Source organism: Strongylocentrotus purpuratus, unplaced genomic scaffold (genome assembly GCF_000002235.5).
Source record: "Strongylocentrotus purpuratus isolate Spur 01 unplaced genomic scaffold, Spur_5.0 spur5_scaffold_17, whole genome shotgun sequence".
NCBI lineage: Eukaryota > Metazoa > Echinodermata > Echinoidea > Camarodonta > Strongylocentrotidae > Strongylocentrotus > Strongylocentrotus purpuratus.
In genome coordinates this window covers 20,397,306-20,415,433 of record NW_022145602.1, presented here as the reverse complement: position 1 = coordinate 20,415,433, position 18,128 = coordinate 20,397,306, and the positions used below count along the sequence as shown (strand labels likewise).

The 18,128-nt window shown below is 36.5% G+C and overlaps 2 protein-coding genes across 3 annotated transcripts in view; one reads left to right on the top strand and one right to left on the bottom strand.

Annotated features, from left to right (window-relative positions):
• LOC100890916 (methylosome protein 50) overlaps window positions 1-8,623 on the top strand; it is a 30,703-nt gene extending 22,080 nt beyond the window's left edge. Inside the window, exons 6-8 of the mRNA XM_030987889.1 lie at window positions 3,746-3,857; window positions 5,385-5,459; window positions 5,923-8,623. Of these exons, the coding sequence (XP_030843749.1) occupies window positions 3,746-3,857; window positions 5,385-5,459; window positions 5,923-6,058 (323 nt within the window). The 3' untranslated portion in view covers window positions 6,059-8,623. The remainder of the gene's footprint in view (window positions 1-3,745; window positions 3,858-5,384; window positions 5,460-5,922) is intronic.
• Window positions 8,624-13,173: 4,550 nt separating this feature from the next.
• Window positions 13,174-18,128, bottom strand: part of LOC578180 (staphylococcal nuclease domain-containing protein 1) — a 40,096-nt gene continuing 35,141 nt past the window's right edge. The window contains exons 19-20 of one of the 2 annotated variants that reach the window (XM_030987884.1): window positions 15,692-15,940; window positions 13,174-14,906 (exon numbers count right to left, since the gene is read on the bottom strand). In XM_030987884.1, the coding sequence (XP_030843744.1) occupies window positions 14,841-14,906; window positions 15,692-15,940 (315 nt within the window). In that variant the 3' untranslated portion in view covers window positions 13,174-14,840. Of the gene's footprint in view, window positions 14,907-15,691; window positions 15,941-16,118; window positions 16,206-18,128 lie in introns of those variants that run through there. The other variant, XM_030987885.1, reaches the window with a different exon arrangement.

The window sequence follows — 18,128 nt, the reverse complement described above, 5'->3', positions numbered from 1 at the left end:
AGAAGAATAAAGCCTGGAGAGAAAATTATGGAGACGTCTTGACTCGACCAAGGTGAAAGCGGGAGTGAAGAAAAACCTCGTGGAGTTGAAAATACGCGGGGTGAACAGTGCGGAACCACGATGCTCGATTGGAGGAATGAACACACGTGGTCCGAATAATGCATATAAATAAGTAGCGTGATGGAAAAATACAGGAGACATAAATGTACGGTGAAAGTAGGGCGAATGTAAGTAGGGCGAATATAAGAGCCGCTACATTACTCCCCTGCCAGAATTGAAGCTGTGTATGCAATACACAGATAAAAGGCGATAATATATAAATGAGCAAAGTACAAAATGTCACAAGAATCAATGGCTGATAAAAATGTAAAAATGCATGTATTGTATAATAAAGTGTATGCAGTAATTTACAACAGCCTGAGAAATGTACAAGCATGGCATGTTGAAAGAATAACAAGCATGGTATGCGAACGGCTGTTTAGTTGCCAAAAATTGAACAGTAATGAATGACATGGTATGCATCGAATAAACGTGTATAAATGCAAGAGCATAAAAAACAGTCGATACATAATCCAGAATGAAGACATTTTATAAAACATTGCTAACTCCAAAAAGTCTGGGAATAATAAATTCGTACAACCAAGCTTCAAAGTAAACTCGGGGTCACCACTTTAGAGATATGAGTGTGAGGTAATGTGAATGGATATTTGAAAGCGTGTTCACTCGTCACACAACATAACTCTTATTTTTATTTTAGCTACGAGGAAACAAGGTTGCACTGACAATAAAAAACATGAAAGAAAGTATTCCCTTTTCGTTATGTTTATTGGGTACTGATGAGGCTGGCCGTACACTTGCAAAGTGTAGCCAAGCACAAGCCGAAGAATCGGAATGAGAATGCATAAATGAGAATTGGAGATATTGCACGTAGTTACATTATAATGATCAAAGATAAGAATGAACATGAATAAATGCGATGAATAAATAGAGCTTACGACATATATGAAATGCCGTCGAAAGTCCAATGAAGAAGAAGAGAGTTGAGAACGAAGGAAGGGGCTCACGCGATGATGTGCGGAGGCTTGAAGGCGGAGATGCAGCTTCGTTGTCGTGGCTGAAGAGCCGTGAAGAATCTCGACGCTGACGCTCGTAATGAAGATGTGAAGAAGCTCTCAGGCGAGAAGAGAAGAGAAGAAATGTGGCGCTCGACGACGGAACAGTGGGTCGTTCGATGTCGGAGGCGAAGAGTAGAAAGGTAGACATGCAAAGCCGGCACTGGTGCTGAGTAGTAATAGTTGCTCGTTTGATGCGCCGGACTTTGATGAAGAAATGTTTAGATGAGCTGCGGTGAAATGATGAGCTCGTGAGTGGAAAGAGCTACCGGAACGAAGAAACTGGCAGCTCCCAGCGGAGAGTCAGGCGCCATGTCGGTCCTGACTATAACGTTCCACTGGGAGACTGCAGCCCGATGAACACGGCAGAGAAAGAGTAGACGTGCCGTAGAAGAAACGACAGGCACAGAAGAATAAAGCCTGGAGAGGAAATTATGGAGACGTCTTGACTCGACCAAGGTGAAAGCGGGAGTGAAGAAAAACCTCGTGGAGTTGAAAATACGCGGGGTGAACAGTGCGGAACCACGATGCTCGATTGGAGGAATGAACACACGTGGTCCGAATAATGCATATAAATAAGTAGCGTGATGGAAAAATACAGGAGACATAAATGTACGGTGAAAGTAGGGCGAATGTAAGTAGGGCGAATGTAAGAGCCGCTACAATATCAATGATTTTCTTTGAAGGCGTCACTGTGCAACACCCTCTAACAGTAAATTCTCCCAACCGTTTTGGATTTTCCCAACCATTTTTCCATTGAAAAAAAACACACGTCTGTCTTTTTTAATGTCTGGAACGGTATATACATGTAGAGCCAATTCATTGCTTTGTGACGATTTACATTCACCTAAAATGTGATTAAATTGTAGTAATATACATGTAGTTGGAACAATTAAGGAATCGATCAGATGAGTATTTCCCAATTTTATCATTAGCAATGGTCTGTTTTCACTCAAACTTTCAGATTATCTTTAATTGTACCTCTAGCATTGAAGTCACTACCTAAGCACCATTTTCTCTCATCCCTTTAAAGTCAATTTTTTCCTCATAGTTTGATGAATGATCCAGCTATGTTGTTTTTAACGATGTCATCCTTGACCAAGTAGACCTAACAAAGATGATTTTGTCATTTGAATTGTATGTTCTTTCAAATTTGACACTCAGTTTTTCATTTTCTCACAATAAAATATTTTGTTTAGCGCCATCTGCAACAAAACTTAAAGGTAATACAAAGTTTTGGGAAATTTTGAAAATTGGGTGGATAGTGATTCTTTACCATTTCGATAGATTTGGATGCCCCTGTGGATGTGTAACAAGCACTAGGAAATTTAGCCCCTAAAACACTTTTGCTTTCGAGAAAAATTGAATATAAAAATTTACCGGTGCTCCCGGTAAATTTGGATAAATTTCAAATAGCGCCTACGGCCGTACAATGGTAGCTGCGACCATGAAAATATTAGAATATGTAGTTGTGATATATAATTTCCAAACGGGAATAGCTAGTCGGTCGATTTTAGTCAAGAAACATTGTTTTATAGCTTAATTAATATCTTGACCCTGAGAGGGAGCTATACAACATAAAGAGTTTATTATTTACAATTTCATAACTTTAGACTCGATTTTAACTGCGACAACGATCACTGAATATTATAGGATCGCATATGCTTCCAATATATATTTATTTTGACCAAACTCATGATCCCATACCAGAACTTTGTGTTACCTTTAACTAAACTATCCCTTTAAGTATCAGCTGAGATGTACAGGGGTATTATTGTGTTTAGGGCCTGTCTTATGAAGAGAATATGGATTAGAATCGATCCCCAGCTTAAAACCAATAAATTTTAATTTTTTTAAAAATCTTGATGAGTTTTATTGGTCAGGAAACAATGATTTACAAAATATGCGTTACATTTTTTTGCAGAAAAATAAAGGAATAATCATATTGTTTCACACTTACAATCATGTTGTTTCACATTTCAGTGTAACATTAAAAACAATCACCACAACATGAACAAAACAAAAAATGTTGCAACAAAAACAAACAAATCTATCCCCTGAAATGTTTTGCACATAAAATAACGTTTATCATAAAGCAACGCAGAAATACTTGCTGATAATTATGGTGATTGGTACATTTGAGTTTTGCTTTTTAAAGGTAAAGACCAGTATTGGAGACACCCCAATTTCAAAAAATGAAATGGAAGCTCTTTATTACCAATGATCAATCATGTGAAAGAATATGTTTTGACTAATACATGATGATACAAATTTTGCAGGGAAACCGCTTACTAATTGATATAGTTGGTAAATTAGTTTATCTCTTGGACTGTGAGAGATAAACGCATGTGTTGCGCACGTGTGCGTAGTCCCATATACATCTTTCTGTGTACAGTGCTTGTAACTTTACGAAGTCTGGGCCAAATTTCTTATCATTTTGATGATTCCAGAACCTTGCAGTACACACCTATACTTATATGCTAGATGATCAACCTTTTCTGATAGATTCCACAACGTTTCTTTCACACAATGCAATCGCATGACCATAACTGGTCTTTATCTTTAAATGATGTATCAAATGTTACATATTTAATGCTTTGAAATTCCTTGCCTTTGTATTTTGTGCTGTGCAGGTGACGAGAGTGGTAGCATTACTCTACTAGACGCTCGTAGTCATCAAAACGCAGCTATTGTTACATCAGCTCACACGAGGGCAGTACACAGGCTAGCCTTCTCCACCAAATCGTAAGCTAATTTCTATCTCATTTTTTAGTCTGTTGCATTGTGCCTATGCGTGCTATTCAGTTTTAGCATGAGTGGTGATTAGGTGAATTGGTATGAATTTGGTGTTTGACTCTTATTTATTATTTCTTCTAGTTCATTCCCATCAACTTCTCTGCAATAGGCTTTTTTCACAATGTAACCAAATTTAATGCATACTTTGTGAAGTGCCTCATACAAATCACCCCTTTAATCTCAACAGTCAGAATGTGAATGGCATACAGTATTTTTGTTAGGTAGGACAAACGTGACTTGCCCCTACCTAGCAACACATAAAATATGAAGTGTGCATTCTGACTATTGAAATACAAATACAATTATTCTTTACAGGTGAATAAAATAATTACATGCACTTAAAGGTAAAGACGAGTATAATATTGGAAGCGCCCCAATTTCAAAAAATGAAATGGAAGCTCTTATTACCAATCATGTGAAAGAATATGTTTTGAATATTACATGACGATAACATTTTTGACGGTAAAATAGAAATCGCGTACTAATTGATATATTTGGTAAATTAGTATATCTCTATACTGTTGAGAGATACAAATGCACGTGTCGCGCACGTGTGTAGTCCCATATACATCTTTCTGTGTACAGTGCTTCTAACTTTATGAAGACTTGGCCAAATTTCTTATAATTTTGATGATTCCAGAACCTTGCAGTACATCTATGCTAGAGGATCAACCTTTTCTGATCAATTTCACAATGTTTCTTTCACTACGCAATTGCATGACCATAACCGGTCTTTCGCTTTAAAGTTTGAAAATTCTTTAAATGATTTCATTTCAATGGTATAATCTGGAGGATGGTTCAGGCTACTTACAATTTTTTTTCCCCCTGGCATATCTTGTATCTTGTATTCATCGTGAACCTTATTTTTTTAAATTTTTGTTTTTGTTGTTGAAATAAATCTTTATTCAGATAAAATCACAGATAGTATATAAATATTCGTAACAAAGCACTTAATCACATGTTTAAATGAGATCAAAGCAAATTATATATCTCTTTTTACTTGATAGCAGATTGTAAATCAGTAATTGTCTTCTTTTACTTAATAATATTCAAATCTGTTGTCTAAGTTTTATTTTCCTCTACTTCTATTTTGTATTTCAACATAACCAAAAATATTTGCTTATTATTCTTGTTACTACATTTTTATTAAATTGATTTCCAAGTATTAAATCAATATATGCGTCATGAAAACCATATGCAACACAAATGGGTGAGAACTTAACATTTTTACAGAAGGAGTTACATAATAATATTTCAATAACGTTCCAAAATGGGTAAATATGTCCGCATTCAAAAAATACATGTATAATAGTCCCAGGTCTTTTACAGTAATAACACAAATTGTTTTCTTTGATTTTCCATTTGAATAAATTAACAGGTGTTGGTAAAATATTATACATAAATTTAAAGTTGAATTGTATCAAGTAATTATCAAGTAATTAACCTTATTTTATTTATCAATATTTTTCTTCCCAGTCCTCTCTTACTTGCATCTGTATCTGATGATTGTACAGCAGCAGTTACTGAACTACAACCAGAGCTCAAACAAATGTAAGTTTAATCCCCCTTTTTTAAATTAATTTCATTGGGCTGATGAAGAAACTGTACTCTTGACAGTTGAAGAAAGAATATAAAACAATATACATACCGTTAAAGGGAGAGGGTCATCAGATTCCATGAGCAGAAGGCCATAGTTCGCCGACACCAGACTTGATGGAAATACCTTTAATGGCTGTCCAGATGTTGTGTGTCTGGACAGATTGTGTATCCAAACGGTTGGCCAAAAAATGGTAATTTGAAGAAGTTTACATGCAGTATTTCATTAATATTGAAGATTATGTTAGACGATGTTATAAAGGATAAATATTTATGACGATTAATGCTATTTGATGAATACATTTTTGTTATATCTGAAGGTAAAAGTGATGGCTTTATTCTGTTCATAAAGCATCTAGACACACAACCCTCCCCATCATACTGTATTTTCACACATTGATTTTGTTTGCCTTTGCAGATACCGTAGCTATGCCCACAATGACTTTGTTCATGGACTATCCTGGGATTCTCAGAGTAACAAGCTTCTAACCTGTGGTTGGGATCGCCAAGTCATATCTCATGATATCAACATCGCAACATCAATGGCTGTTTAGACAGTTCCAGCTATGGTCCTTTAGACAGCTCCAGCTATGGTCCTTTAGACAGCTCCATCTACAGCCCTTTAGACAGCTCCATCTACGGCCCTTTAGACAGCTCCATCTACGGCCCTTTAGACAGTTCCATCAACGTCCTTTAGACAGCTCCATCTACGGCCCTTTACACAGTTCCATCAACGCCCTTTAGACAGCTCATCTACGGCCCTTTAGACAGTTCCATCAACGCCCTTTAGACAGCTCCATCTATGGCCCTTTAGACAGTTCCACCAACATCCTTTAGACAGTTCCACCAACGTCCTTTAGACAGTTCCATCAACGACCTTTAGACAGCTCCATCTATGCCATTTAGACAGCTCCATCTACGGCCCTTTACAGAGCTCCATCTACGCCATTTAGACATCTCCATCTACGGCCCTTTACACAGCTCCATCTACGCCATTTAGACAGCTCCATCTACGGCCCTTTAGACAGTTCTATCAACGCCCTTTAGACAGCTCCATCTATGGCCCTTTAGACAGTTCCATCTATAGCTCTTTAGACAGTTCCACCAACGTCCTTTAGACAGTTCCACCAACGTCCTTTAGACAGTTCCATCAACGCCCTTTGGACACCTCCATCTACGCCATTTCTCCATCTACGGCCCTTTACACAGCTCCATCTACGCCATTTAGACAGCTCCATCTACGGCCCTTTACACAGCTCCATCTATGCCATTTAGACAGCTCCATCTACGGCCCTTTACGTAGCGCCATCTACGCCCTTTTGACAGCTCCATCTACGGCCCTTTAGACAGTTCCATCTACGGTCCTTTAGACAGCTCCATCTAGGCCCTTTAGGCAGTTCTATCAACGTCCTTTAGACAGTTCCATCTACGGTCGTTTAGACAGCTCGATCTACGGCCCTTTAGACAGCTCCATCTATGGCCCTTTTGACAGCTCCATCTACGGTCCTTTAGACAGCTCCAGCTATGGTCCTTTGGACAGCTCCATCTATGCCCTTTAGACAGCAACATCAATGGCCCTTTAGACATTCCTCTATATCTAGTGCTGTACCAACCACCCCAAAAATATTTTGCTCTGTGTGTTGATAGGGGTTTGACATCGTTATACTCGATTCACCTGCAAGGAACCAAATCCAACTCAGGTTCCATGTGCTTGGCTTTATGTTGTTCTTGATTTGCCTCATGTTTGTTAACCCCTAGAATGCTAGGTACCGGTAAAGATAATTGAGTTTGAGTTTGTACATTCCAGCTGTACATAAGTTTTTTGTTTGTTTAGGTCATTGCATGGTGCACTTTATTATACAACATTGTGCCATTAAGGAGTATATGTAGTGCAAGGTTAACTATAAACAAATACAGTACTTTAATATAAGAAATTTCTTGCAACACTAGCTTTCTACAAATCCTAAAAGATAGCTGTTTTGCAGTACGGTAATGACATTTTTTTGGAGGTTGCCCGAAGATAATATTCGTCATATTGCTTGATGATTATAACAACAGAGCCTGTGCATGAGGTTCATCCCGAAATCGTTCAAGCAACGGGCTAGAGCAGGGCAAATTCAGTGTTTGCACTGCATGGTGTGATCACCACACCATTGTTCAGCACCAAATTGTCTAGAACTAGCAACTTTTACCAAGTTGGCCAGTATGATGTCACTCCTGATTGTCTCACGGTAATATAATCATTGGATAGCAGTCAACATTGACATTGTGTGTATTCATAGCGTTGCATATCTACGTGTTTAGTTTATTTATAACCTTCCAGCGCAAGAACTGGCGTTTCACAAAGATCCCAAGTCAAACTTAACTCTAAGCTGGACTTAAATAGTATGGAGAGCCATTTGTAGCCTTAAATAAAATATAGTCAAAAGCAAAAATTGAAGTATTTTAGACTTTTTATAAATTCCACATCATGAACATGAAATCTCCTTGATAATAAAAAATGTGGATAATTTGAATCAACATTTTATGCCTTTTAAAATAACTTTTACAAAAATATTTTCATAGATGCTTAACTTAGGATCTTTGTGAAACACTCCTGGATAAATTTATGATGATGTCATGCCTCGTACCCACCAAGAAGATTCATATTTACACGACTGTATAATGTGTAGCAGCCTACATGTGTCTCCTTGTATTATCTTGAATGCCTGTTAAGTATACTTTGAGAGTTTCAAGTCTTTATGAGATAAAAACAATGTTCAGCAAGTCATTATGGTCTGTGCATGTGAAAGGTGCACCTCATGAAGATGTCTGCAATTTTCTCTTCTTCTTTTTTTTTGTTGTCATGCGATTGGAAAGTGTGCACATCGTGTGTTTCGATGAATGGGATAATAATATATGTAAAGCACTTAAAGACCGTATAAGGTATTAAGCACTTTACATGTATAAATCCATACTTATTATTATTTCGTATTGTGTTTAACCTAGATAATAGTTTATACTTTTGGTATCCCTCCATTTCATTGGATTGTACATTTATCATTTTGTACACTTTTATTTCATGTTTTGTGGAAATAAATCCAAATAAAAATACTGCAGCTGTGGTCAAACTCTTTCAATGTTCATGGCTTCATTCTATTGAAATCTAATATATTGTAATCATTGAATGAAACATTTGATGATAGTGACTGTTGTGTAAATGCTCTTACAAGCGTGCATCTTATGTTTATTGTACTCCAATTTCACAACCCAATTAATTAGCCCAGAGGCCAACAAGTATAGGGCTTGAGCATATCATATACCCATTGTATAAGTATAGGGCTTGAGCATATCATATACCCATTGTATTAAGTATAGGGCTTGAGCATATCATATTCCCATTGTAGTATAAGGCTTGAGCATATCATATACCCATTGTAGTATAGGGCTTGAACATATTATACCCATTGAATTAAGTATAGGGCTTGAGCATATCATATACCCATTGTAGTATAGGGCTTGAGCATATCATATACCCATTGTAGTATAGGGCTTGAACATATTATACCCATTGTATTAAGTATAGGGCTTGAGCATATCATATACCCATTGTAGTATAGGGCTTGAGCATATCATATAACCCATTGTAGTGTAGGGCTCCAGCATATGTACCCATTGTAGTATTGGGCTTGAGCATTGGGCTTGAGCATATATACCCATTGTAGTATAGGGCTTGAGCATATCATATACCCATTGTAGTATAGGGCTTGAGTATATCATATACCCATTGTACATGTATAAGGAAAACATGTAGACTAATGTCTTGACAAAAAATAAATGCACTTGCAAGGTTGTGTATTCAGACAGTTGATTAAACAACATTTCAAAGAAGTTTAAAAGCAATATTTCATTAATCTTTTAAGACTTATGCTGGACTTAAGTGTCTGTGATATGGTGTTATATTGAAGCCCTAACAAAATTGCACTCCAAAATGATCAAGAAGTGCCTCAAAAAAGTAAAAACCTTAGAGTGACTGGTTTTACCATACTCATTTTCCCCAATAGACCGTAGTGTTATGAAAACTGGCAAACACAAATTTTAATTTAGATTTTCAATCATACATATCTTGATAATTAGACAGGCGATCGGCTTGTAAAAGTCATAGGGTTCCTGACTGACCTAAAGGTTTATAATTATCATTTCATTGCAGCACGAGCTAAATCAAGGAATTTTTTTTGAAGGATCTAGGACAAAGTTACCGGATCCCTTTAAAAAGACTTGGTAACATTGCCTCAGATTCTGAAACAAAATCCTGGATTTAGCGCATGCTGCAATCATAACTACAAACCTTTAGGTCAGTCAGGAATCCCATGACTTTTTTCAGTCTTTCGGGAGTAGGGTAAAACTGGTCACTCAAAGATTTTTACTTTTTTGAGGCACTTCTTGATCATTTTGATGCGCAATTTTTTTTAGGGCTTCAACATTACACCATATCACAGACACTGATAACACGTAGGGCCGTTACAGGATGCCTTTAACACCTCTTCCTTTCTTTCTCCTTAACTTGCTCCTTTCTTTCTGCTGCCCTCTACGTGTGTAATCAGTTGATCTTCATCTTTCCTCTTCACAGTTACATACCATCCCAGTCTACCGTATCTAATCTTCTCCCTTATCCCGTCACTTTTACTTCCCTTCGCACCTCATCGTTCCCCTCCTCTCACACCTCTCAGACATCTCATCTCTGCAGCTTCCAGCTTCTTCACATGCCCAGGGGGGTGTTTCACAAAGATTCTAAGTCAAACTTAACTCTAAGTTGGACTTAAATATTAGGGAGAGAATATTTTCAAGGATGCTAATGGCTTTCAATAATTGTTGAAAGCCATTAGCATCCTTGAAAATATTCTGAAAACTTCTTTCAAAAGGCATAAAATGTTGATTTAAATCATTCATATTTTCTATTAACATGGGAGATTTCATGTTCTTGATGCCGAATTTATGAAAAGTCTAAAATACTTGAATTTTTGCTTTCGAATATATTTCATTATAAGGCTACAAATGGCTCTCCCTAATATTTAAGTCCAACTTAGGATCTTTGTGAAACACCCCCAGGTCTCTCCTCCATATAATAGAGAGCTTTCGATTTGCACGACCGACGTAATCTACAACATGAAACGGTCACAGAGACCTGCGCATGCGTCAAGTTAAGGATTAAGTCCTCAACTAGATCCTACGACAGCATTCAAGGTAAATCTTCATACCGGTAGTGGTGAAAATGAGAACTTCAGCTGAAAATTGATCTCTACAAGAGCGGGTTGCCGTCGAGTAGCGACATCAAAACAGTTTTTTTTTGTAAGACAGGGACTTGTGAGAAGACGTGGCACAGTGAGTAAATTTCACACTGTAGATCAAGTAGGTTGTAAGGATCAAAAGCTACCCAATGTGGCGGGTGGGCCATCCTCTTCTATACTTGGGCTCTTATAGTCTCATTGGCATTCTATTGTCGGTCATTACACCACACTTTTCCTGTGCCTAAAAGGGGTGCATACAGGCATAAATGTGTATACACATGGCAAAAACACACTGGTCAAATTTGGTTGAAATTTGGGCTTAGCAAAGTTAGCACAATTTTGCATTTGTTAAAGGTATTACAAAGTTTTGGTATGGCGTCATGAATTTGGTTCAAATTAACATATTGGAAGCATATGCGTTCCTACAATATTCATTGATCGTTGTCCCGGTTGAAATTGAGTCTAAAGTTATGAAGTTATAAGGTCTCAAGGTCAAGATATTAATTTAGCTATGAAACGATGTTTCTTGACTAAAATCGACCGATTATCTATTCCCGTTTGGAAATTATATATCACAACTACATATTCTGAGATTTTCATGGTCGCAGCTACCATTGTACGACCGTAGGCGCTATTTGAAATTTATCAAAATTTACCGGGAGCACCGGTAAATTTTTATATTCAATTTTTCTCGAAAACAGAAGTGTTTTAGGGGTCAATTTTTGTAGTGCTTATAATACATCCACAGGGGCATCCAAATATATCAAAATTGTAAAGATTCACTATCCACCCAAATTTTCAAAATTTCCCAAAACTTTGTATTACCTTTAAATAAACATCTTAGACACCAGGGGTGTTTTTCACAAAGTTGAACTTACTGGTATCTCCAAGATGGACTTAATAGTTATGGAAAGCCGTTAGTATCTTTGAAAATTCTTTGTAAAAGTTATTTAGAAAGGCTTAAAATGTTGATTCATATCATTCATATTCTCTATCATCAAGGAGATTTCATGTTCTTGAAGTGGAATTTATAAAAACTCTAAAATACTTGAATTTTCGCTTTTGAATATATTCTATTTTTAAGGCTACAAATGGCTCTCCATAATATTTAAGTCCAACTTAGAGCTAAGCTCGACTAGGGATCTTTGTGAAACACCCCCCCCCCCCCCCCAGGTCAGGTTACAGACCTAAAATCCCCAGAGAAATCACTTCAACAGACAAGTTTCTTCTCAGAAAAGGTTTAATACTACTTGGCTGCTATACTAAAAATAAAAGTAATAAAATCCCATAAAGACATATATGTTTTATAATGGAATATGAGCAATTGAAGTAGATGGCTAGTTCATCAAATACCAGGGGGGTGTTTCACAAAGACTTTAAGTTGAACTTAAAAATTATGGAAAGCCATTAGCATCATTGAAAATATTTTGTTAAAGGTATTTAAAAGGCATAATATCTCGATTCAAATCATTCATATTTTCTATTATCATGGGAGATTTCATGTTCTTGATGTGGAATTTATGAAAACTCAAAAATACTTGAATTTTCGCTTTTGGATTTATTCTATTTTAAGGCTACAAATGGCTCTCCATAATATTTAAGTCCAACTTAGAGTTAAGTTTGACTTATAATCTTTGTGAAACACCCCCCTGATTATAAACAATGAATACCTATCAAGAAACAATGTCTTGATTCATGGTTGTGTACAAACAATGATACATTAAACCATTGCATAGTACATTTGATAATGAAGTGATTACCAAATTCATGTAATGATGAGATGTCTTACATATAATATCCATGTATTATCTCTTGCACATGTATTTCTTAAAGACACTAGAGAATCGATTCTCATGGAGAATGTGTTGTCATTCTGATACTGAATAACCTGGAGTGGCCTTCACTAGTAAGACCAACAGGGGGGTGTTTCACAAAGATCTGAAGTCAAACTTAACTCTAAGTTGGACTTAAACATTATGGAGAGCCATTTGTTGCCTTCAAATAAAATATATTCAATGCAAGTATTTTTAGATTTTAATTTTTTCATAAATTCCACATCAAGAACATGAAATCTCCTTGAAAATATGAATGATTTGAATCAACATTTTATGACATTTAAAAATAACTTTTACAAAATATTTTCATAGATGCTAACAGCTTTCCATCATTTCCAAGTCCAACTTAGAGATAAAATTCAACTTGGGATCTGTGTGAAACACCCCCCCCCCCCCCCAGGTCTTATAAAATGCGCTTTGCATTTTCCATCAATCGCCCCATAATAATAGGAAAAGTCATCATCAAAATGTTTTCCCTCACCAAGTATGACTAAAACTGTGAGTTAATTGTTTACACAGCTAGATAACCAAGGATAAAAAAATATTTTCTGGAAAGAATGAACAATGTAGATAATGACACTTTGTGTTTAATTAATTAATACATTTAAAAAATAACGAATTTAAGCACAAGTAAATTTCCTGAATATTTCATTTGGTATTTATCAATGTTTCTCAATGTATATTATTGAAGATGCATAATCTGGGAAAAAATGCTAAACTTAAAAACTGTTTACAAGCAACTGTAACATATTCCAAAGCGATTACTTTTCCTTTCCACGTTATAACGAAATTCAGTTTTTGTCTGAAACACAAATACATGTATTATATGTAAAGAACAAGTAGAATTACAATTACTGTCATGATTCTTACATTCCTGTTGTCAACTTAGAATAAAGAACTATTCAATACAAGAGAACAAAGTAGAGGGTAGATAATAGCAGAAATATTATGGAGTTAAAGAAGGAGAAAGAAACGAAATGTTACACGAAAATTTGCACAAAAGAATGGCTAATTTCAATAAAATGCCCCCCCCCCCCCCAACCCTTCACTTTCATGCAAAAGGCAGAGGAGCTACAGGGGACAAAGAAGAAGAAACAAAGGTCGTTCCTATTGTCCTTTTATACCGAAATAAAGTGAGAAATAAGGAATAATGATGATCATTTCCCAAACACCACATAAAGAAAGAACAATACTACGTAAGACAAGCCGTGTTATACCTCGGCCAAAAACAAACAACTCCTGTTTTGACCCCATTCAACTAAAACTACAACTAACATAGACATACATTGTTACATGCTACTAATACAATGAAAATTAATAAATCGTCTCAAAGTAAAACTACTGTCGAGACATCCATTTACATTTTAAATTCCTAATTTATCTCTGACCTTTTCTTCTTGGAAGCATAATAAAGATATTTCTGATTAAATGTATCTAAGGTTCTCTTTTAATTTGTTAGAGAGTATCTATTATTCACTTGAGCATGCTGGGTTGTTCAAGTCTTCAAATAGAAAAGTCACACTGACATGATTTTAACCCTTATGTGTATAGGACGAGCCCCATATTTAAGGCAAAGCCTATGCATCGTTAACTGATGAATATATTATGTATACACCTAACAAGATGAAAAATGGCAAACACCGTTCACTGCTGTTTTTTTATATAGAAAGTTGCTTTGTAAATGTTTAAATGTAGGTTTGGAACGGGCATATTCGATGCCCCGCCCATCAGGGTTATTCTTGCCCTTATTTGAAGGGAAGTTTTCAAGCATGCAAGTATCGTGACACTGAAATCAGCATTGCTTTAAGGGATGCTTTAGGGTTGTAAATTCAACATAGTCAAATGTTGTTGAACTCAACAAAATTCAAACATAACAACTTGATAAAAACATTTGTTTCCAGTAAATAAGTACCTACATGTAAACTGCCTACTAAAGACTGTTCCTGACTGTCTCTCCTTTATCATTTTTTTTCCTCATAAGATCTGTAATGAAAAACCCTATTTAACGATGTCCATGTCCAGCTCAAATTTAGTAGGAGCAAAAAAGAAAATATTTATCAAAATCAGGTTGAACAGACATTCATGTAACAAAAGCATTTTCAAAAGCATTTGACAGAATTCATGATATTGACTTGTTTATTTTAATTTTTGTTAAAGCATTTGAATTTTGGGTCATGTCAAGTGTTTTTTTCTTTCTATTTGAAGACTGAAGTCGAGGTTAGATCTGTGACGCTTCACCCCGAAAAGCCAAATTCCTTGGCGTCGTCCTCTGTGATGTCGCCGTATCGCCACAAATTTTTCTGTAAAGAGAAAATATGAGAATATTTCATACATCGGCAGCTAAAGCCTCCTCCAGATACAAAGTGGTATTAAAACTGAGCCATTTTTTATATAATTGTAATACACTTCAAACTTCTTTATCTTATAACGTAACACATGGGAACTTAGGTCCACTCGGTTGCTGTTCATTTAGATGTTAACCGCCCCCCCTCCCCTATAAACAAAATTAAAAAACAAACAGCAGCTTATTGTTTGATATCTGAATGAGCTTGAAGTTGAACAAAAGCGAAAGTGGAAGGTTATTTACACAAACAACAGTGTAGTATATGATTTTCGGTAAGGACCCACTTTTTTGTTGCCCTTGAGCGGTCTTTATAAACAGGTTTTACTTTATAAAACGCATATGTAGATTCTAGGCCTCTGATTGGTTGAAACTGCATGCTTGGAATTCGCTACCGACTGCCCACTGAGCAACTGTCATGTGAGCATGGGTATTTTGAGGAGGCTAGGAACAGTGTGTGGTATTTGTGTGGAAGTGTGGTGTGTGTGTGTGTGTGTGTCGCATGGTGGGGGGGGGGGGGGGGTTAGTAGTGTTTTGTTGGATGGGGTTATTTGTTTTATGTTACAACTGATTCCATTTTTTTTCCTCCATCAAACATACAATCTATGTAATGAATATGTTTTGAATTCATGTCAAGGTGAAAAACAACTGTACTTCATTTCTAAGATTGATTTATATATTGTTTGGAATCAATAAAAAAAACTATTTTGAAGAAGAAAAAAAATGTTGAGGAGAAGTACTTACATGGTCCTTTCTCGCGGCTTCTTGGGCCTTTGCGTATTCGGTGACGAGTTTAGCTAGTCTTTTCTCTCGTCTCTTCTCGGCTAAGATGAGACCATCTCTGAGCAGTCCCTCTGCCACATCGTCCTTCTTCTCCGGTGTGAGCAGCGTAACGTACTCCAGCGCGCCATTCCTATACTCCACGTTAGCCAGGTAGGTGTTGTTCATGATGCTGACTTGTACAGCTTCTATCGCATCCTGGCGATTCTCTTCCTGCAAACAAAAACAAATGGCTCAATATTCATCACCATGTTCATTTCAAGTTGCTCGAGCGTGGGTATATAGTCGTTCGTGAAGTAGGCAACTTGGCGATCACTCCCGATCACTATAAGACTGAGCCAATGGGTATTACGCTCCCGTGCGTACCTCCGTGTGCTGCCCTCTATACACCCATGCTTGAGCAACTTTAAAGTACAAGATTAAAATGAATTTTCCTAATGACCTGTATAGCTTCTATCGCATCCTGGCGATTCTCTTCCTGCAAACAAAAACAAACGGCTCAATATTCATCACCATGTTCATTTCAAGTTGCTCAAGCGTGGGTATATAGTCGTTCGTGAAGTAGGCCACTTGGCGATCACTCCCGATCACTATAAGACTGAGCCAATGGGTATTACGCTCCCGTGCGTACCTCCGTGTGCTGCCCTCTATACATCCACGCTTGAGCAACTTTAAAGTACAAGATTAAAATGAATTTTCCTAATGACCTGTATAGCTCCTATCGCATCCTGCCGATTCTCTTCCTATAAACAAAAACAAACGGCTCTATATTTATCACCATGTTCATTTAAAGTACGAAATTGAAATGAATTTTCCTAATATATTGTTCGACTTGTGTAATGGGCCCCGTTTCATAAAAACTTTTTATCGATGACAACAAGTTACAATAGTCGTTCTAAGCTACTGAAATCATGGAATTTGATTGACTGAGAGCAAATTTGTCATAGATATTTAGCATTAATAAGAAGTTTTATAAAACTCATTTCCTAGTCTTAATCGATGGTCACTTACTCTCATTTTTTTAATAAGAACTTACATTTCACACACACTTGCTGTTTCTAATACCCCTTTCATATTTACGCAATCATAGAGGGTTGGCTTTTGACTCCGCCACCCAAAAGCTAATTGACTATGGATGTGTATTAGAACCCATTTCTAAATTAACCAAACCATCCTGATGAAATCATTAAGCAAGATATTTATATGTAATTTCATAAGTCCTACATCAAAAGAAAAAATGGATTTCATCAATTGGTTTTTAATCATGTTTTCTTGTAAAGGGAGTAAACTGAATACACTGAAAGTTCATGGGACGGTTTGCAACTCAGACTAACGAGATAGTTTATAATCACAATGTAATATCATTCTAAAATGAATGGAATGATCTGTTGTCATCACTGTTGCATATTTTTTATCCTTTTACACACTATAATATGACTAGATTTTATTTGACTCATTTTGCTCCATTCTCTATGATCAGGATTAAATTCAGACCTATGAACCGAGAGTCATTCAGGTATTGATTGTCCTGACACTGCAATGTCTTGTGTACACTGATCTGGGCCCTGTTTCATAAAACTTGTTATCAATGACAAGTTACAATAATCGTTATTGGAATTTGATTAACAGAGACCTAAATTTGTCACAGATATTTAGCATTGATAACAAGTTTTTAATAGACAGGGTCCTGCTTGTATATGTTTTGTATATACTGTCCTAATAAGCGAGTTCGTAATTAGGATTTGCGCATGGGCTGGGCAGATAAAGGTCATTTGTTCCTAAATTGTAAAACCATTGAGTCGAATACTGGTATCGAGCTCATGAACCTTATGTAATCAGTATTCATTTATGCACCGACAGTACATTTATCTGATACACAGGTGGAAGTATACTTCTCAAGAGGCAAACAAAAGGTATTCATAAAGCACCTCCATCACTTCGGCAGTGATTATTCTAAAGTGCACAAGTGAGACGTATCCAAAGCTATTTACGAACTGGCTTATTGTATAAAAAGATGCATGCAGCAATATCTAAGTACTCCATTCATAACTTGAGAGAGATCATTGTGTAAATAGCTTTCAATAATGGAAAGTCAAATCAAGGTTATCACAATGCAACCTCATAGCCGACTGCTGTTTTACATATGGGAATTTACATCCAAAGCAAGGATCAACGACATCTCAGAAATCTCATGAAATATGAGGGAGGGATGGGGGGGGGGGGGCACTAAAGTCAAGTTCACAAGGGCTTTACTTAAAAACAAACAAACCAAAAACACAGTTGAGTGCAAGTGACAAGTTCAGAAGGAAATGGCCTCAGGATAACAACTCCGTGGAAGAACTTTTATATTTAAAAAATTCCAATAATAATTCAAATGATTAATAATAATCCTGATTCTCTA